Source organism: Chelonoidis abingdonii, chromosome 18 (assembly GCF_003597395.2).
Source record: "Chelonoidis abingdonii isolate Lonesome George chromosome 18, CheloAbing_2.0, whole genome shotgun sequence".
Taxonomy (NCBI): domain Eukaryota; kingdom Metazoa; phylum Chordata; order Testudines; family Testudinidae; genus Chelonoidis; species Chelonoidis abingdonii.
The window spans coordinates 14,323,353-14,346,379 of NC_133786.1; the positions used below are offsets into that span (position 1 = coordinate 14,323,353).

The 23,027-nt window shown below is 40.3% G+C and overlaps 1 protein-coding gene across 1 annotated transcript; it reads left to right on the forward strand.

Annotated features, from left to right (window-relative positions):
• The first annotated feature begins 1,255 nt into the window (after positions 1-1,255).
• On the forward strand, positions 1,256-18,965 carry LAYN (layilin). Its single transcript, XM_032788061.1, has 8 exons — positions 1,256-1,332; positions 1,822-2,119; positions 5,236-5,393; positions 5,907-5,945; positions 6,309-6,392; positions 7,696-7,798; positions 9,676-10,484; positions 14,498-18,965. Exons 1-7 carry the CDS (start codon positions 1,317-1,319, stop codon positions 10,034-10,036), a joined length of 1,059 nt encoding a protein of 352 aa, XP_032643952.1. The 5' UTR covers positions 1,256-1,316; the 3' UTR covers positions 10,037-10,484; positions 14,498-18,965.
• Positions 18,966-23,027: the final 4,062 nt, after the last annotated feature.

Below are 23,027 nucleotides of genomic sequence, written 5' to 3' on the forward strand. Positions count from 1 at the left end.
ATAGAATGACACACAGGGAGGTTGTGAGGGGAAGTGAAGGGATGCTGCAGGAATCCCTGATATGTGCAGTGAGCTCAGTGTACCAAAGCTGAGAGATGTCTGATCTCCTCCTGTATGCAGCTTGGAAATAGGGACAGAACACAGCTGCTGGTGTGGAGACTGGACTAGTAGCAGTCCCATGACATGCATGCTTTGCCCCTGTGCCTATTGAAGTCAGTAGGGTTTGCTGTGAAAAAGTGGGGAATTTTTATCACCTTTGTGAATAAGTTTTTTGGTGGGGGGGGACAGAAAAACCGAGTCTCATTCCACATTGGCTAGAAGTATGCATGCAAATGTTCTCCGTTGCCTAATCAATAACATATCCTATGGTGATATCACTATTTGGACAGTTACTTGCAGTGGCGCCTGGAAAGTGACCAACTACATTAAATTTTTCCTTAGCTGAAAGAAAAGGCAAGTTTCGTTGATAAGACACAGATGTACTGCCGGTTTGTGAAAATACTTGCTTGGCATATCGAAAAGGAACCTTGTAGTTCATAACTGAAGCTCTCCCTCTGCAGCTCCTTTTTGCTTTTACTATGCTCCACAGCCCCGGACCTGGTCCTCAGGGCTGGTAGATTATTGCTTCTTTTTCACCAGCGCTGCCTGTCTGTAAAACTATTAATGGAAAATTCAGGGTTTACCTAAATACAGATTTCAAATGATGCTTTTACTGCATCCCTTGTTTTAATTTCTTTGACAAATTTTAGAAGTCACTGTAATTCCAAATATGCAAGTGGGTGGATTTAAATCTCCAAAACAGAATAGATTTAAATTCCTGTTGCACCAGTGGCCTTGGAAAAAGGTGTAGAAACACAAAAGGACAAGCATACACCACCACACGTTTTTTAGTAGCCTTGATTTACAATGCAGAAGTTTTTAACATTCTGTCCTTAAATCATACTTATTTATGACTACATAATAGCTGTTAACTGTTTTTTTCTCCTGTAGATTTACAAGTTGCTAAACTAAATGTATGTTGCATATTTGTTCTCACATGATAAATATTTATTTTTCAAAGTTTTTTGTATGAACAATTTAAATATTGGGAATGTTTGGTTATAAAACATTCCAGTCGTATTTTTTATAGTAAGTGTGTCTATTCTTTGATCTTCACTTTCTTTGTTTTGTGCTCAAAATAAGCCAGGCTGTTACATGCATATGAGAGAGCTTGGCTCATGACTGAAAACAGTCATTGTTTACTTCTTTAGAAGTCTGGAACATTATGCTCTGGAAAACATATCCTGATTAACTTCAGTGAGTTCCATGAAGCTATTATGCACCTCCCAAGTGGTAAATAATTTTCATTTCTGGACCTGTAAGCACATCTCTGGATCTGAGTGAGTTTCTAGCCAGTTAAATTATTAATAAAGAGCATGGTTGTATCCTAGTGCAGCATCTCTCTTACAATGTTGGACATATCCGTTGGTTCTCTGGCACAACATTCTAGTGTGGGAATCTTCTCCCCCTCTGCAAGGAATTGCTGAGGTTTCTTCATTGCAGAGAACTCTTGGTGGGGCTGTGGATCCCAGGAACTGAGAAAACAGTGCTGCAGAGGTCAGTCTGAACTAGTGTTCAACAAGAAAAGGTAGACATTGCTCAATAATTCCTCAGTCATATAAAAGTTAGTATTTATTTCTTTTGCCTATTGAGAGTTGTTTGTATAAACTGCCACACAATGCAAAATTCAACAAGTATTAACAATATTTGCTTACCCTTTGTACTAATCATCAGCAGCTAATGCGTGCAGTCTCTATAATTGGCTTATTTCTGTTTCTGTAGGGCAGACAGTTTGCCGAGGTGGAACTCAGCGACCGTGCTACAAAATCATTTACTTTCATGATGCTTCGCGCAGAATCAGCTTTGAAGAAGCACACCAGGCATGCAGAAGAGATGGTGGACATTTAGTCAGTATTGAATCAGAATCAGAACAGAGACTGATTGAAAAATTGATTGAGAGTCTCTTGGCTTCAGATGGAGATTTTTGGATAGGACTTAGGAGAAAAGAGGAAGACATGGACAATAGCACAGAATGTCAGGGCCTGTATTCATGGTCTGATGGCAGTACATCCAAATTTCGGTAGGTACTTGAATATAAAAATGTTAGAAATCTATAGTCTTAAAGTCCTGGCTAAAATGTATACAACAGAGGGTAAACTGATGTTTTTAAATGAAATTCCCTGAACTTCAGGACTCCTTTTTTCCTCCTCAATGATAGCACTTACTCTTGTTGACTGCAGCAGGAATAACTCTTATCCTTTTGAGGGAGGATAGAGCTTGAGAATTGCATTGAGTTTATCTTGAACAAAGGTAGTGAGACTCTTTGCACTGCCTAATAGATCTCTTGTTTCATGGGAAGTGGAACCATAATGCTCACTGTAATTATTCCCTTATAAGATTATGGAGAGGAGACTTCCAAGGAGTATGAGTTTTGCAGGAGGTGGTTTTGATACATTAGCATCTTCCAAACACGATTGAACCAAAAACATGTGTAATCTGAAGTCTTGCTTAGTCTTCTTTTGATTCTGATCTTAAGTCACAGTTTTCTAGGTGAACAGCAAATAATCTTAAATGAGAACTCATCCTTATGAACTTTGTGTTTGCCTGAGGTAGAAATAGAGTACCATATACTCCAAATGCTGCCAGATCAATCATAGTCTTTGCAACAACATGCCAACATTGCAATGTATTTGCTGGTTCTAGTTTTGCCAAGGGTGCAGTTCCTATTGAACCTTTAATTAAAATTATTAAAAAAAAAATCAAAACATGGATGCCAATCACTAATTATCCTGCACATATTGCAGCATTTACTGTGATTGAACCCATCTGTTTTGTTCAGTAGCCCAAGTGTAATTAAATGCTTTATGACAACACTTAAATATATATGGCAATGTCTTAATTTGAGCTCTTGTTACTAAGAGTTATGCACTGAAATAATCTGTTTCTGTAAGAGCTATGCTTTGGAAGCCACAGGAAGAAAAAGGTATTGCTCTTCCTTCCATACTTCTTATGATGTGTTTGTTTACAGAGTGGAGGAAAAGCAGATGTTGATCTTTTCCAGCAAGCAGAGAGGAGTGCATTGTATAGCTCCTTTGAGATGGAAGAAGTGAGGTGAATAATGGAGAAAGATACTCACAGTTTATGTTACACTGAAACCAGATGCCAGGAAAATCAACCATTACATGCAAACACTTGTGAGGAACTACTGGTCAAGGGACAACATATAGGCCATAAGGTCTGGGCAGTGTTTGAGGGAGCTACTAAAAGGGCGAATTCTGTGCCATCTTCTGATCTGAAACTAGGCCCTAAAAAGAAAAATATGTATCAGCACTTAGCATCAGGAAAACGCACTTTGAAATGTAGTCTGTTAAATGCTTTGAGAAGTAGGTTATCTGATGTGCTTACTTATTCTACAGTGAGTTACACACAACCTGTTATGGACGTGCTGGGAAAAATATTAGTTACTCGTCAAGTCGGAAAGTGTCGTCTGGTATAATGGAAAACTTGCTTAATATGACATTTCCTTCCTCTGGAATTATCCAAGACAAGCTGGTGACCTCTGCCCCATTGCTTGAGCTTTGTTCCCCACATGTCCCAATGGCACAATTTAAAAGTGAAGTCTGAATCTCACTTCTGAATCTCTCGGCTTTTCTCAGTTTGACATGCATCCTCATCGCTTAGGGAAGGGAAAGCAAATCAGGATTTGAGATCACACTCTTTGGGACTCTCTGCAGATTGGTAGCTCAGATAAGAACCTATAACAAATCTCCAAGAAGTGGTTCTCTCTTTATGTTCTAAGGACAGTTAGGGTCATGGAATACTAATAAGATGCTCTGGCATAAGTAAGTCTGGATGAGATGCATCTGCTTTTAGTGCTGTTTGCTAGGACACAAGTTCAATAGCGTAATATTTTTCCCTGTGGTCCCTGGGAATGTTGGTAATGGAGGTATAGGGCCAGATTCCCTGCTGTTAAAAATGTGCATTGCTCAGTTGACTTCCATTGAGGAAGCCATGTCAGTTTGTACCAAAGGATCTGGCCAAAGATACTAATGAGTAATACTATTTTAAAGGAGGAAAAAAAAATACATCCCACGTAAATTTACCATTTTTATTGGATCTGAGCTGTTTTCTTTACAAAGAGACTCACAATCCAAAGAGCAAAATTGCATGCAGTATAAATGTATATAAAAAGAATATCTTGTAATGATTACAAGATTTGTTGGACATTTATCTGATAGTTTCCCTTTTGAAATATTCTGGTATAGCTAGAGTTATTTATATTCTAAGGGCCAGATTTCCAGACTCCAAACTAATTGGGAGCAGTTGGATGCTAGCACTCTTAGAAATCAGGCCTTGTAATCTTAAAAGTAGTAGTCATCTGAGTCTGATTCCTAAAATGTCTGTACAGTAATTGATATATGACAGAGTGCTAAATAGTAAGGAAATATTTCCTATATTCTTCTTAGAAAGGTCCGTGCATTTTCCAGTGGTAGTGTTTTGCTATTACTGGAAAAAACATCACCTGTAAGGCAGCTCCTTTCATTTTAGTACACTTCTGCCTAGAGCAAAGCAGATTTCCTTTAAGTATTTTTCATTATCTTATAAAATGGATTAATGGTTGCAGGCATTGGAGTTTGAGACCAGCAAACATTGGTCATTTTTAACCTGAAAATAAGTAAAGTAAGTCAGACTTCACCTATAAGGAGATGAAGGGGATGAGGTACTCAACCCTCGTTTAAATCCAATGGGAATTGGATACCTAACTTCCTTAAAGTCCTTTGACAGCCTGAATATGGAATTCCTTATCTTCCAGTCCTGTCAGTCTTCTGAATAGGAAATACTGTTTGTAATGTGCACAAAAGGCTTAGAAACTAGGTTGAGATCAAACTTCTTTTCATTTTGCTCTAAATGGGATTCAGACCACTTTTTTTACTACTTACATTTATTGTCAAAAGTTTTTCCATGAGACCCCCATCTTCTGAAAATTTAAACAAAAATGTGAAAATAAGCTACTGATAACTGAATTAGTGGGAGCACTATGTGCATCCAGCTGATGAGACGGTACAAGTTGAATCGTGTTCAGCATTAGTTCTGCTATCACTGATGTTTGGAATCCTGTGCTGTATTCCAGATCTGAGCTTCTGCAATATCAGGGGAAATGAATTGCCTGATGTGGTGGTTGGTTTATTTTTCTAGGAATTGGTATACAGATGAGCCTTCGTGCAGGAGTGAGATCTGCGTTGTGATGTACCACCAGCCCTCTGCCCCGGCTGGTGTTGGAGGTTCCTATATGTTTCAGTGGAATGATGACAGATGCAACATGAAAAATAACTTCATTTGCAAATATTCTCTTGGTAATGAGTTACTCTGTATCATGTAAAAATGATTGCACTCTAATCCACAGGGGATGTATTACTAGTCAGATGTCACACTGCTAGTCAGGTATCACACATCTGGCTAGTTAGAGGCAAACCATGTATTACCTCTGCTGGGAAACAATTGGTAGAAGGCAGATATGCATTTAAATGGATAAAAGTCCCGTGGAGAGATGGGACACTTCCCAGATCCTCAAAGGTATTTAGGCTCCTAATTTCCACTGAAAACAATGGAAGTTAGGAACCTAATACCTTTGAGAATCTGGGCTGCTGAACTGAATGTCCCTGGCTAGGTACTTTGCAGAATGTATGAACCGACTGGCTTGGAAGCTCTTGTTTTTAGAAGTCTTTTTAAAAAGTTCAGGATCTGAAATGGGTCCTAAAGGGGAGAGGGAGGATGCTGTTGTGAGGGCCAATGCCAGCTTCTCTCACTGTATTTATTTGACATTGTCAAATGCATAAGGAAAATTAGTATGTGCTTCTTCCTTTTAGAAACACCAACTGCTGCTTCAGAAGAGAACTCGCAAGTGGGTGAGTTAAAGACAAGTGTTTAATTTGCTGATATGGTAATTTTTGGTAAAAATATTCCTAGAGGATCTTTACACTTACCTGAAGTAATTAAAATTGACCAAAGAAGTTGCCCCTCAGTTAGCGTTCCCTTCTGTTTATCTCAAACCCAAGGTCCAGCAACCAGGTCTAACATGGTGTTGCTGCCCAATCTGGAGTCCACCGCTATGCTGCGGAGGTCTGAGCAAAAGAGAATGACATCAAAACACTCAGTGTATCTGGCAGTGGCCTAAATCACTTATTTTTGTCTTGTTTTTAATTACTCTCTGGAGTTCATTCAATATTTAATCTGTATCTTCAATATTAACCAATCATTTTTCCCCTCAGATGTTGTCCCAGGGTCCTTGAAGCCAACGTTCCCCGAAGAACGCATTAAGGAAGATGCCAATGAAACCCTTAAAGAACCCAGAGGTACAGTGCATGTACAATAGCTAGCCATTACCTTCTGCAGTTATGCACACCTGCTTCCACTGGCCTCAGTGTGGTTGCTGATGCTCAGTACCTCTGAATATTGAGCCTTTATGGTGTGCCTACACAGCGAAAACATGCATAAACTAGCTGACTGGAGCTAGCTTGAATCCAGCTAGCGTGGGTAACAGTAGCAGTGCAGACAGCACAGAGTGAGCTTCAGCAGAGGTCATACAAGCCCCTCGTGGACCCTGGGTACGTACTTGGCACTGAAGTCCAAACTACACTGTCTTCACTGCTATTGTTACTTGCAATGGCTGCGTTCAAGCCTTCTCAGGTAGGCAAAGCTCTTGCTATGTAGACAAATCTTGTTCTTGGTGTCTGTCTATGAATTTAGAAGCCTAAATGTAGGTACTCATGTTTGATACTTTTGCTCTGAATCTTTACAATTACAAAACTAAATTGGTTGTTTTGACTATCAAATGATTTATGCCAAAGCTGTACCAATTAAGTCAGATATGAAAACACTACCTCAAATTAATGGCCTTGCATTTCAATGGTGCACATTTGAAATGTCAAAGACATTAACTTGTTGTTACAACATTGACTTCTTTCCTTGTGTAGATAAAGGAACTTACATAGTCCCCATGCCTTTATCTGTGTGAGGAGAGAAATCTAATGAAGTTAGGGAGGAAGAAATGTACCACTCAGTCATTAAATAATTCCCACTCCAAAATCGTTATGATGGTTGTTGATAAGCATTTCAAAAGACAACACATCTCATTAGCTTATTCCTTGATTACTTTCACATGAATAGATTGAGAAAATGTCAAATAAACATTAGGCAAGTGACTTTTTTTTTATCGATTCTGCCATTTTTCTGTTTTGTCAGACAGCTCCTACTGAAATGCAGGTTATCCCACATCCTCATCCTGAGGGATTTATTATACTGGCCATGATTGGAGATTTGGTCCTTCTAGTCCAGTATCCGCTAGTTTGATCTAGTCAGGGAATTCTTATATTCCACCATCTGTGGAAGATGGGAAAATTAGGGTTACTATATATAGACCCCCAAACTAGGAGACTCAAGAGCAGAGTTTGATCTGATCTGCCGAACTAGAGGATTATTCTGTATTTGAAGTGTTGGCATTGAGAGTGGGATAGCTGCTAATACATTACAAATAGAACTGAAGAAAACCTTTTATTATTGTTATTTGGCAGTACTACCTTTCACAGGAATAATTTGTGCATGCAAAATCAATTTTAAAATGGATAAAAGTTGGAATTTCATATTTTTCTCCCCCAGAACCTGTTTTGAGTCTTGTCTACATCTTAATTCCCAGCATCCCTCTGCTCCTTCTCCTGATGGTCATTACAGCCATCTTCTGTTTTTGGCTTTTTGCAAAGAGGCAAGTTGCATGATTGTACAGAGAGTGAACTTTTGTATCTCATCACGCTGAAGAATCCTTTAGCTCCGGGATTAATTAGTTTCAGAATTTTCAGCTGAACCCCATAAAATGCACTAGAGAGAATTGAAGTATATATGTCCTGTCTAGTACATTTCTAACAAGCATATGTGCATATTGAAGGTGACAGACTTTGTGTAGAGTAAGTTTTTTATTAAACCATGTTATGCTATTTTATTAATTGCGTGACATACAATAATTTTAAAATAAGGTGATTGATTTGAAGTGTTAGATCTATTAAAGGGAAAAGAAGATGTAATGCAAAACTGACAGATTGGGAACTCCCCTCCAAAAGTACCAAATAGTGTTGGCTCAAGTTTTCTAACATTTTGTCCTTCTAACCTTTTGTTTTCCCAGCTCTCCTCTTCACTTTCCCATACATGCAAACAGTGTAACTTTACCATCAGCATTGCTTACCTTTAAATCACGATTAGGACTGTGTTTAAATTAAAACATTTTTAGAAACTCGTTTCAGGACTCCAAAAAAGATTCCTACTGTTTTTTCAGCTGCATTCTTGAATGAGATGAGAACAGGTACTCTAGTATTGAAGTAATAACTGGTGACACAAGAGGCGTAAAGTATGTAATAGTGTAATTTTTGCTGTAATTGTATTGACTCAGCCCCTGCCCTCCCAAGAGTTGATGCCAAGCTATTCTTTGTTCAGAAGCAGGGGTCTTCAGTTCACTACTTTGAACGTAGGGCCAAGTTGGTAGTGAATGAAAGTTACCATCTGCGTGCTTGTTGGCCTATGTAAAATGCCATCTTCCTAGTGGACAGGTGAGATCACAGTAAAGTTAGTACTCATGTTGGCACTTTCAGCGGATGCTGAGGAGTGAATGAACCATGGAGACTAAACTTCCTTTTTAGCCCCAAAGATAATCCTTGCAAGTCAGGGTTGATGGAAGTTATCAAAATGCAAGTGTGGGCAAAACATGCACTAGCACTGCCGATGGTGCAGCTGGAACTCTGACATTTCACCAGCAATCAAGTCAATTCACCCAAAAAGACCCTGTTTCAAATATCTGTCTACTGACACAGTGAGAAGATGTTGGCTTTGGAGCAAAAGTAGAAGGGAGGAGGAGGAGGAGGAGGAGGAGAGTGCTTGCCAAACATTAACTGGGAGATTGTTCCAAGTGTAAGGATAGCATGATAGAAGGAGGAAAGTCGGGAGCGGGAAAGGGAGACAGAGGAGGGACCAGTAGTTTGTTTGTATAGTTCCTATTATTCATGGCTCTTAAATGGCTCAAAAAACATGAATGAAGCTGCTTTTATACAAGTCTGAGATGGTTTAAACACTCTGGAGGAGAAATACATGGCACTCAGGCCAATTGCCAGGTCAGACCACTAGAGTCTTCCTGCATTTATTTTGTTTGTTTGTTTGTAGGAATGAGAGGATGAATAATTACAGCACAAACACTTCAGCACCCTGGCCAGCACCCAGTTGCTGTAATACCTATGGGCACCATATGGGCAGCAGTCCTCCTGCTTGTTGGTAGGACAGGTGTGGATCCAGAATAGGATACCATTTGGTGAGGGTTGGAAGCTGATTCCTCAGAGACCTCGTTTTCTGTTGCTACCTTAATTTGAAGTCAGGATTAGTATATCGCACAAGCGTAGTACTATAGTGAAATGGTATGGCATGACAACGCCATGTCCAACTACAGGTAATAATTAAACTACATATTTCTGAATCCAGGCTATATATGGCCATTTTCCAGAAATGCTGTCATTAGGCTTCTTGTTAGAGAGATGCAATGTTGGACTGTGCTTATGAAAAAGAACAGACAAGGAATTCAGTGTCTCCTCTTCCTCACTTAAGGAAACAAGAGCACATGGAGGCAAGTCCAAAGGAGCAAGATGCCTGGATCTCCCCCCACAGGAAGAACAGTCCCAATCTGGAGATTTATAGTGTAATTAAAAAACAAATGGAGGCAGATCTGGCTGGGACCAGGGCAGATATTAAGAATTCTTCCTTCCGCACCTCTTCCAGAGACCACACATCTGACAGCTTCTCCGGAGATTATGGCAACATGGCTGTGAATACTTCAGAAAGCGGTTTTGTGGCATTGAGTAGTACTGAAAGTGGCTTTGTGACCAATGAGATCTATGAGCTGTGCAATGATCAGATGGGACAAAGCAAGGAGTCGGCCTGGGTGGAAAACGAAATATATGGATATTAAGGAAACTGGAAACACTTGTATGTGGGTGACACAGTAAATAAAAACATGAGTAGTCCCCCACACATCATATTTAACAGTGAAAACAAAAATGGTGTGTGTCGCAGTGCATAGTGGTTTCAGATCACCTCTGTGCTCATTCATTTTTTTTAAAGGTTATGTTATTTTAAACAGTTAAACACAACAGATTGTATTTAGCTTGCCTTGCTTCAAACCGCTGTTCAATACTGGGAATGATCTGTCTTGGTCTTGGTCCTGGTCCTTTTTTCCTTTGGAACTACAATATTTCCTGAGCTCCAGACATGAAAATATTTCTACATCTTTGCAACTAAAAATCAGTCCAACTTCCAAATTCTTTCGTTTTGTTGATGGATCTCATCCACATGGATGTTTTTAAGTCGTATGCCAGCCATCCTTGCTTTCTCCTAGCTGCACCAGAGAATGGTAACAGGTTGGTCATTTGTTTCCATCTCAAACCATGTTTTAGTTGCATGGATTCCCTCACCAGCTGGTTTGTAGTGTTCCCAGTCAGGCGCTTCATTAGGGATTAGCAATGTAGCTCATGGTCCTTTCCCTCCTTCTTAGTCCCGCTAGCGATGCGGTTTCTCAGAGACTTAAAATGATCTCATTTATTTATTTAATAATTTTTATTAAAAGAACCAAATCTGCTGAGATTTCTGAAATTGTTTGCCTATGTGTTGGTATTGTATGACTGATTGTTTTGCCTCACTTATTCTCCTGGCAAGAGAATGGTGAAGCAGTGACACAAGCAGCACCTTCCCAGTGTTGTGTAGGAGGGAAAGGGCCATTGCAAAGCATTTTTAAATAGCCTCAGAAGTTGCTGCAATCTGATGGGCTTCAGTGTTGGTTTCACTATCCAGTTATGCTAATATGCCTCAGTGGCAAATTAAACACTAGTTGCTTTATTACAGAGTAAATAGCCAGTTACTGACTGATGGATTGTAGATATCTTTTTTTCCCCCTCTCATGCTCGTGAGCTGTACTGGATGCTATGAAGATTGATAAAATGGCTCTTCTCACTGCATAATGATGACGTTGCTAATCTCAGCATGGATGGGGTTACTAAAAAAGGTGAGTGAATGTTACAGGATTAAAAATATCATTTTGAAGTGTTGCAGGGACGTCAGCTACCCCAATACCCAGTTAGCAGTAATGTCAGGATAGGGTAGTGCATAGATCATGGATTTGCCTCTCAATTGAGAGGGAATGATGTTGGTTTGTACTGGTTGTATTCCTTTTCCTTTCCCTTTCTATACTGATTATTAGTATGAAGTTTCCTTACTCTCACATCTTCAATCATATGCTGTCCTCACGGTGAAGTTGTTCCACCAAGATCTCTCTTCCGGTTAGAATATCTACTGATTCTGAATTTGTCCTCTGCCTCCTACCTAGACATAATGAAGGATCTGTTGTCACAATTTTATGATCTTTTACTTTAATTTAGAGTGTAAACTTAACATTTAATGTCCACAAGTAGCCATTTGGTCCAACAGAATTTCATGTGGTTAAGAAAAGAGGGATGCAGCCATGACATGGGCACTTCCATTTTAAAGTTATCTGTACATATGGCATCTGTTATTTTATTAGATGCTCTCATGCTTCGTGACACTGAGACAATCCAGTCTTTCCACCTCCATCTGTCTAATGGCATGTTTCTTGCTCCATTATAGTCTGGCTCCATGACAGTGGCATCTTTTTGCATGATTTTCTTATGTCATTTGTTGTCCATCTCTTTTCTGTTTTCCACCAAGTGGTATCAAATCAAGGGCTTGTCTAGGAATACAGTTTTTTGACATCCGGACATGTCCAAACCACTTCAGCCTTCTTTCTCAAATCATTGTCTCTATAGTGCGCTGGTCAGTCCTTTGTAACACATCCATGTTGGTTACTTTATCCCCCTAGCGGATTCCAAAAATTCTTTGTGGATATTTCTGATGCTATGCATTAAGTTCTCTGTTATGAGTTTCTAGCATCTGCCAAGTTTTAGAAGCATATAACAATGTGGGTATCACAATGGGATTGCATAGCTTTTTCTTGGTTCTTGTGGGAATCTCCCTTTTTCCCCTCAGATGTTTGCCAGCCTCAAAAAGCTTCATTTGCCTTTCCGGTTCTTGCTTCCAACTCCTGATGAAATGGACCATCAGTACTGGTTGTGCTTCCAAAATGTAAAGACCCATTAATAATGCCATATTCTTCACTAACAATCACTTATGTATCATCATTGCTGACTCCTCTTTCAGTGGTAATGACTTCTGTTTTCTTTTGGCTGATTCTTAATTCTGCTTTGGCAGCCTCATGTTTGACATTGGTAGTAGTCTCTTTCATAGCCTCTTCATTTGTGTCCAGCAGAACAATGTCATATGGAAAGTTGAGATGTTGTAAGTTTTTCTCTATTCCATATAATTCCTATATTATGTCTTCCTTTTTTGCTTTTCACATTGCGTAATCTATCAAATGCAGAAGAGGATAGGTGATAAGATCTCTGATGCACCCCAGTGGTGGTATCAGATGAATTCATCTCTCCACTTCCTGTCCGTACACAGCATTTTGAACCTTCACATACAACGTCTTAGCCAGTCATACTATCTGGGAGGCTCATATTGTCACAAGATCTTCCATAGTGACTCTGAATGCAGTGAAAGCTTTGGTGAAATGGATTAAGTTTAAGACTAAGCCCTTTCTTAATCATTCATCTCAAAGTAAAGACGTGGTCTAAAGCCTTTGTGGTCTTTTTGGTCTAAAGCTTGCTTGCTTAGCAGTTTTTCATCTGTGACCAGTTTGATTCCATTCAGTAGTACACTAGACGTCACTCTTCTGTGTACTCAAAGCAGTATTATTCCTCACCAGTTGTTGGTTTCCTGCTTTGGTAATTGACAGATCACATCTTACTTCAACTTCTCTGGGCAGAATTATTTCTCCTACATTGTTTTTAAAAGTTTATGTAATTCATGTAGTACCACTTTGTCTCCACTTGAAACATGTCAACAGTGATCTTATCTTGACCAGGAGTTTTGCAGTTTTTAAGCTGCTTAATTGCTTCCTCTATTTCTGCTTCTGAACTTTCTAGCAGAGAGAAATTCTTCACTTTCTTCTCCACATGCATTGATTGGAGTGATTGGCTGTGGTTGGTTGAGTATTTCATTAAAATGTTCTTGCCATCATTCCATTTGTTTTGCTTCCATTATTAACAATCTTCCATCTTTGGCTCTCATGACCCATTGTGACTCTGGAACAAGGATGATCACTGCTTGCACACCTGAAATGGTTTCTAAGTGGCCTCTCACAGATGCTTCTCTCATTTTTTATGTCAAGCCATTTTCTTACCTTTCCGCTACAATTTTCTTTACTACTTTATCTTTCTCTACAGATCCCCATTGCAGCATGTGTTCTTTTTGTCATGTCATCTGTCCTTGCCTCCTTTTTTGAAGCCTTTACTTTTTTCAGTCAATTTTCACGTGAGTGGCAGTATCTGCTCTTCTTTCCTCGATTGATCCTCTTGGTCCAAGTGACGTTTTGGCAGTTTCCCAGTGTACATCTCTGAAGCAAGCCCATTGTTCCTCTTTATCATCATTCATTACTCACCGTTCTTGGAATCTGTTGGAGAGCTGGATATTAAAGTCTCTCCTGATTCCCAGTTCAGGCAGTTTCTTCACATCAAATTCCATTTCTTTTCTTATTAGTGTGTCTTTTTACCTTTATTCTGTTCCAGTGACAAGATGGTAGTTGCTTCCTCTTTGTGTTGAAGTGCGCTTGTTTTGTGTATCCAGCAGCAATGTGTTTCAGTTGCTTCTCAGGAATTCAATCATTGGACTTCCATGTTAGTTTGTGTTTCCTGTGATGAGGGAAAAGTGAACCCCGGGTGCACAGATTATACATATTACACAGCTAAGTAAATCTTTCACCATTGTCCATCTGCCCCTCAGTGCTGTATTTGCACATGGAATGCTTGTATTCCAAGTTGTCATTACCCGCTTGGGCATTGGTATCACCCATAACCAGAATGACAACATAAGCGTGGAGCTAGTTGAGTACCTTTTGCAACTTACTGTAGAATGCATCTTTTACATGTTCATTGGTAGGTGATTAGTGATAGTTTCTCCCATCAGAGATTGAAGACTGGATTCTCATTTATGCTGAAGCCCACTTACACAACCATGGATGTATAAAGGAGCCTTAAAGTGAACATAAGTCCGTTACTTGGCTGTAGTGTAACTGAGAATCTGACCCAAGATCTCTATACTGCATATTGGTCTATAACTAAATATGAACTCAGGTGAAACCAGAATTAGCCAGTCTGATGCTGAGAGCACGTGAGTGAGGTGAGACAATGCCTTTCACTTATGGGAACAAATTTACTGGTTGTTGGAATCCTGGGTTGGTGGGAAAAGTGTTTCCACACTCAGCTTCTTATCCTTCTCACTGTCTGTTTCTCTTTGTTTGTAGCACATTTACTAGAGTTTCTAAGCAGCTAGGAGAAGTGCAGAGTACACCCAAGCCATGGAGATGGTATGAGGGAACCTGCCGAACATCTACGCAAGAGACCCTCTGCTGGAGTCTGTATCTAAATTCCTCAATAACCCACAAGTATTTAGATTGGAGCAACAGCGTGATTGTAAGGGATGTACCGACAGCTCTGTGACTGAATTAAGTTCCTGCTTTAGTGACTAGTGAATCCATTAAGATTACAATTAATTTTTTGAGTTGTTGATACATAAGTGTGAGGCTTTTGTTACCATGTGAAGCCTAAGACATGGGCTGTGAGATGAACTGAATCTATCTTAATTAACAACTGGTATGTTTTTAAAGCCTTTTGAAGCACAGTACGAGATTTAAGACAGCCCTCTGATCAAAGAATTGGGATTATGTATTGGAAATGAAGGTGGGTGTCTTTCTTGCCCCTTCTCTCCAGCATTTTAGCCCATTTAGTCTCTTTTCTACCTGAGAGGATAATGTCAGATATTGCCTTGAGCCACCTGAAATGAGTTTGAACACCACAGAGTCTTTCCTAGAAAAGATCAAAACCAAGATGGACAACGTGCAAACTCTGTGGATCTGCCAATGGGCGTGTATTCTTTGAGAACTGGCTTTCTGTGACTTCATACTTTAATACTGCCAAAGAGCCCCTTGTCACGCATCGAAAGGGCATTTGAGGGATTGTAATGAGGAACCTATAAATCAAAAAGTGACCAAGGAAGTATTCTCATTTCCTGTGTATCTGACAACTGACACAGTTAAATCTGACTTACTCCATAATGGCAACAAGCTAGTTTCAGTCCTGATACAAGTTCTGCTACACAAGCGTGAGCTGTGTGGCTCAAAGCTTGTCTCTCTCACCAGCAGATGTTGTCCCAATAAAAGATATTACCTCGCCCACCTTTGGTAAGCCAAGAGAGAGGCGTTTTCCAAACACAAGCTAATTCATCCCAATGAAGCTTTACCATGCTAAACCATCCAATACAGCAAGCCTAGCTATATCTGTTCTGGGATGCTGAGCAAGATGTGGCGGGGAGGAGTGGAATCAGAATCTGAACTCAGGAGAGAGTAGCACTGATGAGCTGGGATTTACTATTAACTTGATGATCATTAGAGCTTTCTAATGCCTGTGTTTTGCTTGTTTGTATACCGTCCTTTGAATTTTTGGATTATGGTAATCACGGCTTTGTGTGCTCCAGGGGAAGCTTGATATAAATCATGTGGCAAGGTTCCTGCACTGTTCAGTGCAGCAGACTGGAGCTCTGGTGTCAGCTTTAGATAAGTGTAAAAATGGAGATTCATATTTGATTAAGTACAAAGATGAATACGCTCATGGCAGGTTTCCCTTAGCTTTTGAATATTAGATGCCATTTATTTCATGGTCTGTATGATTCAGAATGTGTGGTGGGGTTTTTGGTTTTTGGTTTTGTTTTAAATGCCTGGCTAATCTTTTTGAGCTGGCAGGGGGAAGCTGGAGGTTATTGCAGCTGCACAGGCATTTAGGAAAGTGTGGGAGGAAGCTTGGGGTTGTGAGATAAATACGCTAACTGGATGCAAAAATGAGGCTCATCTGTGAAATATATTAATGTTGACTCTGAAATTTGCATCATTAACATAGAAGTTTAACACTCTGTTGAAGTGAATTGAGGGACAGTTCACTCCTAAGCTTTTGCTTCAGGCTGTCTGCAAACTCCGGCAGATAACCTTGCATTGGTTTGCATTTGGTTCACATTTGGAAAGTTTTGGACACCACCCTAAGAGCATGAGACATTCTTTTTTAAGTGTGTGCTTGGGTTGTGGCTCACAATTTTGCAGCAAGGAGTGGATTTTGAGGTAAATTGTGGCTGTGGAAGGAGGGAAGTGTGGTCTTGACCAATAGCAATGTGTCTTCTGAGACCCTCTTTACAGAATTCTTGTACCCGTTTCGTCCTGGCAATAACACTTCTGCTGTGAATATGTTCATTGGGTTGGATTCTGAAATGTATAGCAGCCTGCTGGGAACTATTATGTCCATTCTTTTCCAAGTTTATCCAGAGAGCTGGCTGCACCAGTCTGGGATTAGACAGTTGTGATCTATCTGTTCCTGCATGCTCTGATATCCCGTCATGGAAGGTTAACATGCTTGTTTTTATGTTCTCATGTTAAATGTGTCCAGTTCCTGAGAGATCCCACAGCATTTCATATTGTCTACACTTACACTACTTTCAGTCTGATTCTGGAGTTGCACGTATCTCACTGGTCTAAAAGTGAACTGGGAGTGTTGAATAGCAGAGTGCAAGATACTTGCTGTCTATTTTAGAGGAGAGGAAGAATGGTCCAGTGTTTAGGACACTATTCTGGGACTTGAGACACCTGGGTTCAGTTCTGTACTCTGCCACAGTCTGAGCTTGAGCATGTTACTCAGCTTCTATCTCTCTCCATTCCCCACATGTATAATGGGGATAATAGCACTGCCCTACCTCACAGGGGTGTTGTGAGGATAAATACATTAAAGATTATGAGATGCTCAGAAACAATGGTAATGGGGGCCAGATAATTACTTAATATTTTAATTCTCTTGTCCACATAGACCTTTAGAACATCTTGGAAGCTTGTTGAAGATAAACTCTTACATAAGGATTTGGAAGAGTATTTGACTCAATATGTGGTTTGGTTGAGCAATATTGGTGGTACAGGAAGTGATGCTGCTTATTTATTTGGCTCTTGTTCGTCCTTTCCAAAATTGAATTTAAAAAAATGGTAAATGCCATTAAAGCCAAGGCCTGCCATTCTATACTGGTGGTAATAATACCACCTACCTCTCGTACAGCATTTTCCATCCATAGATTTCAGTATAAAGTCTGCATCAGTGTCCTGCTCTCTGCCACAGGAGCTTTGCTTAATCAAGTTCCTGACTTCTAAACACAGAAGAATCTGGACTAGAGAGCAGGCAGGAAGTACCACTCACCATGATCCACAAAGTGATGGCCAGTGGATGTAGTTAGTCTCTAGTCTAAAACAGAGCTCCACCTTGCCCTTTTCAGTGTCTCTTAGGTAAGAGCTATTTAATAGTCTGTACTTGCCAAGGGTTTCCCTGCAACTGTTGTTGATTTCTCAGAGGAGCATTCCTAATTAAGAGTCCGCACCAGTGTCCCAGGGAGAGGCTTCCATTGATCTGGTGAGATTCAGTAATAAAAAAAACAGCATTTTTTATATGGGTACACCATGCTCTGCAGTAGATGCAATGTCCCAGTCAAATGCCAGTTTCCTGGCTTGGAAGAGCTTTATCTAAAGGCATATTGACTATAATACAGAACTGTACAAAACAAGTAGGATATAGCAGCACAGAGGCCATTGTGTGATCACGAAAACCAAAACACTTCCAAATAATTTCACATAATTGGGAAAACCACACCTGCTTTAAACTCTGCTTCCCCTAAGAAGCCTCTAAGGAGCTTCTAGCCTTCAGGTAATTGATCCACCTGTTTTCTTTCCAACTAGAAATCAGGCAGGGGAGGGAGAGCGACACCGTGAGTGAAACAAGTCAGGAAGAGAGGTAGATATGGACATATACTGCTCCACGGGTGAGTCTCTCTGGCTATGAGAGGAAATCTAAATCATTAGCTACGTTCTGCAGCCAAACAAGACTGGCTCTAAAGCATTGGAAATGTCAGTAGCTACTACCAGAGTTAATGCAACTTTTATTTTTTCTGTTGCACTTAAAAAAAAAATCATGAGATTGAAGTAAAATCAGTTTGCAGAAGCCACCGGGAAGCAAAGATGTATCAAAGGCTTTGGCAGAAGGTGTTTATATGGGAGTGAAACAACAACAGAAGTGAGTGCAGGACATTGCTGTGAGTTGAATCTGCCAATATAAACATTCAGGGAGCCAGCTCTGGAGTTGTATGCCACCCATCATATTCTTTGCAAACATTAAAATATTTGTAAGTTGCTATAGCTGTTTCAGTCTCTTCATAAGTATTACAGGTTGGGTTGATAGAGACAGAGGGCCTGTCTTGGATACCTGGCAGTCTGGGAGAGTGCCTACCAAACAGGATTCGGTGGCCTATCACTGACTTTTAGTGGTGCAAGTTCATGCCCCTGAGAGCAGTCCTTACCAGAAAAGGGCCACTGCCCACCAAGGAAATGATAACCTGCCAGCTGGTTACCAGTGGGAATAATGCTAGGCAATAGCTGCTGATTGGCACTAGAAAAGGGGTATCCATTGACTGGTGCTGGCTAACTTCCTGGGATTCATTACATTAATTAGTGCATTTTAGTAAGCAGCTGTGTATGTGTATTCATTTTTATCCTTCAAATCTTGTTGTTGTCTGTTTTTGGGCAGGCCATAAGCATCTTTGAGTCCTTGGAAAAACAAGAAACGAGAGCAAAAAGCTCAAGCAAAATATTCAAACTTACATGTGTAACCTCTTACATCCGTATTTTGGTAACTAAATGAGTGCCCTTATTGTTAGGGGTGCTGACCATCTGCAGCTCTGGTTGAAGTCAGTGAAAGCCTGCTATACGTGTTCAGCAACTCTGAAGGTCAGGCCAGGTATTTAGGTGCTGAAATATGGTTGTAAATGGTTAATTTTAGTAAACTAATTTGGCAAAGTTTTGCCTATTAAAGCTCCCAAGGTTCACTTCTTTATCTGTAATGGGACTGAATAATACTTGATCTGTGTTCTTTCCTCATTTCGAAATCAAAATGTTGAATATGACGATGACAGTTACTGACAAGAACAAGTCTCCTTGAATTTGTCAACCCCTGTCTAGCACTTCATCTGTGGAGGTCTTTCATAGATTCATAGACTCTAGGACTGGAAGGGACCTTGAGAGGTCATCAAGTCCAGTCCCCTGCCCTCATGGCAGGACCAAATACTGTCTAGACCAACCATGATAGACATTTATCTAACCTACTCTTAAATATCTCCAGAGTAGAACAAAAGAGTAATTTGTTCATGCCATTGTTGCTTGAACAAATTAAATGTTTAAGTGCTGAAATACCCAGTGTTCCCTATTCCTTCAAGTTTGAGGCTGCTTTGAAACAGGAAAGGTGCTTGTATCAGAGATAAACATCATCAAGGAAACTTTTTAACAGATGTGATATACATGCACTCCCCTCATAGCTGCAGAGGGAAAAGCTTATTATTAAAAAATGTGCTTTCTTGCAGTCAGGAGAGTTTGAGGTCACCTTTGGGCCTTTGAAAAAGTGCAGGCATCAGTGAACGTGAAAATGAACCAGAAAAACCTTCTCACCTTCACACACATGATTAATGAAAGTAGACAAATGTGTAAATAAAATCTGCTCCAAACCATTTCACATGCACAGAATAGCCAAGTTAAGCACTATTAGATTATAGAAGCTGGATGGGAATCATCCAGTCCCCCTCCTAGGAGTCAATGCAAGGTTGTTTCATACAGCACATTTTCTAAAACTTTATTTCAGTCTTGTTTTAAGCATCATGAAATTGCACTTCCATTGCTTTTGGGAGGAGACTGTTCCATAGCCTAATACATTGCTTTGATAAGGCTGAATATTAGGGGGAAAAAAATCTAAGGCTATACAACTCACTGGGTGAATTAGGATTAGAACAAAGGAACTGCAGTCCATATCTAATCCTCCACTTTAAATATTAACAATATTTCAGCTTGCTGTTATTTCACCACTGGGACTCAATGTACCATAAGCTATTGCAATTTTTGGCAGATTTGAGACCACAAATAACTTGTTTTTTTCAGTCTGCGAGGGTGGACCTTAGAATTCCCAAATGGTTCTGCATTGCTTCTGCTGGAGGAAGTCCGCAACAAAAATTGGTGGCAATGAACTAAACTTTTCTCTGTAGGGCACGGCTGTGACTATATAGTGCACTACTGTACTCACCAGATCTTTCCTGGAAACACTCATGTGACCTAGTAAATGAATGCTCTAGTATGATGATCAGTTAGGGGAGCCTATCCCGGACTGCCTATCAGTCCTTGAAACATCCATAATCTGATTTCTAGGAGAGGAGTTCAGTAATGAAGGTGAAGATTTCATTGGAGCACCAGTGTCAAGACCTGAAATATGAGGATAGGACTGTTCTAATGTTACCCTGCTAAGACCACAGCAATGGAGCTTTCACCTTTTACAGGATGTAGTCTGTTTGACAGTCCCTAAGACATTCTTGCTCTGCCTTGCCTCAGATAGGGATTCAGCCAGGTCTGCAAAGCAGGAGAGGTGCGTGTCTTCTAACATTATCTTCACAGGTAGGTGCTTTTAGTTTCTTCATTGTCTTCTTGCTTGAATCTGTTAATAGCTATTAAATGAGAGTGTGGGATTAGTGGACTACTGAGCCTAACAAGTGCATTATCTCTTTGGAGAGACTTCTGCACCTAATTTTATCTTTTTGCACAGACAACTGTCAGATCTCCTTTGACACTTATAATTTAATGGATCACCCTATGTATTATAATTAGTGTTCTACCAAATTCATGGCCATGAAAAACACATCATGGACAGTGAAATCTGGTCTTTTGTGTGTTTTTACCCTATACTATACAGAGATCACAGGGAGACCAGTGTTTCTCAAATTGGGGGTCCTGACCCAAAAGGGAGTTGCAGGGGGGTCACAAAGTTATTTTAGGAAGGTCGCAGTATTGCAACCTTTACTTCTGCATTGACTTCAGAGCTGAGCAGCCAGAGAGTGGTGGCTGTTAGCTGGGCGCCCAGCTCTAAAGGCAGTGCCCTGCCTGCAGCAGCGCAGAAGTAAGGGTGGCAATACCATACCATGCCACCCTTACTTCTGTGCTGCTGCCTTCAAAGCTGGGTGGCCGGAGAGGGGCAGTTGCTGTGTGAGGGTCCAGCTCTGCAGGCAACAGCGCAGACGTAATGGTGGCAATACCATATTGTACCATTCTTACCTCTGAGCTGCTGCTGGCGGTGGCTCTATCTTCAGAGCTGGGCGCTCAGCCTGCAGCCGCTGCTCTCCAGCTGCCCGGCTCTGAAGACAGCACCGCCGCTAGCAGCAACGCAAAAGTAAGGGTAACAGTATCACAGTCCCCACTACCCATAAGTCCTTTTTGGGTCAGAGCCCTACAATTACAACACCTTAACATTTCAGATTTAAATAGCTGAAATCATGAAATTGACCAAAATGGACCTTGAATTTGGTAGGGCCCTAGTTATAATATACATAGGACAATAGTCCACTAGAGGGCACATGTGCTCCACATTTGAAACTTTGGGACAGTTGCTGAAATTGCCTTTCAATAGTTCCTGAGTATTTTGTTTGAGATTGCACAGGTCACTGAAAAAGTGTTTGTGTAAAGTATTTGGATCACCTTGTTTGAAGCCCAACAAGAAGTGAATCATGGGTAGCAAAACCATCTGCAGAAAGGCTGTTCTCTTGGTTGTCTCTTTTCCATGAACGTTATTTTGAAGTTTTATTTTAGCCTGTACATTTGAACCAAAATTGATGTTACCCTGTGCTGTACAAGAAGGGCTGTGCAAATGAAGCTTTCTGTTGTAAACATAAAGTCTAACTTGTTGAATAATTTGTTTCAGACAGATACGGTAAGGGTTAGCATCGATAAAAGTAGGAAGAATGCAGATCGATCCTTTTGCTATCAAAAATATATAAAATGTACCAACGCAAATTCCCTGATTTAGAGCAACTATTAGGCAATATTTCACATGAGTCTCCGGTTAGATTATTTTAATTTCTAATTTACTGGGTTTTGGCAGCATAACAACATTAATTTAATAGATGAATTAAAGTGTCATCGTAGTGCAAAAAAAATAATGAAAAGCTAAACTCAAAGAGTAAAAGGTCTGTGTAACAGCATATTATACCCAAGTAGAACTATTATTAGCATGCTGCTGTATACATTAGCTATCTCAGAGGGTGGAAGTCTGACTAATTTAAGTAGACAATACATGCAGTCCTCTTTTAGGGTCAGGCATTGTGTCAGGCCTTAAATTGCTCGCCTCCCAATGTGCTTAGTGGTGGCTAGAACCCCACCAATGCTCCCCTCAGTGGCAAACTGTAGAAGGCCACACCTCCTGTTAACTAGAAGTAGTAGCAGCATATACTTTCAGAGACCAAGGAGCCCCTCTGCCATCAGGTGTTCTAGACTCCTACTGCTTTAAGAAAGGGATTGGCTGTCCAGAAAGAGGTGGTGGAGTTGATTGTGAGAGGGGAGTGACAGGTCAGGCAAAGAGAGATTGAAGCTAGGTAGGGAGTGAAAGAACTGGGAAAGGGCAAGGTGAAAGGTTAGATAGTGGGCAAAATTTGAGTAGAGGGAGGGGGATAGAAAGGTATGCATTTGAAAGGAACAGAGGTTTAGCAAAATTGAAGCATAAGGGGTAAAACAACTTAGGTGGATTTAATATTAAAAACGAAAATCAGAGTGAAACTTGAGTATCGGTAATTCGCTGTCAGGGATGATGTCTGTTACAGGTTTGTACAGTACATAGTGCAGTAGAGCCCATGAGTGATAACCCAATACAAATAATTGAGAGTGTGTGTCTGCACGGTGA

What these genes read in the sequence shown, in the direction of transcription:
- LAYN (XM_032788061.1), top strand. An exon ending in GGCAGTACATCCAAATTTCG is followed by an intron (nt 2,120 to 5,235) that starts GTAGGTACTTGA and finishes TTATTTTTCTAG; the next exon opens with GAATTGGTATACAGATGAGC. An exon ending in AACCCTTAAAGAACCCAGAG is followed by an intron (nt 6,393 to 7,695) that starts GTACAGTGCATG and finishes TTTCTCCCCCAG; the next exon opens with AACCTGTTTTGAGTCTTGTC.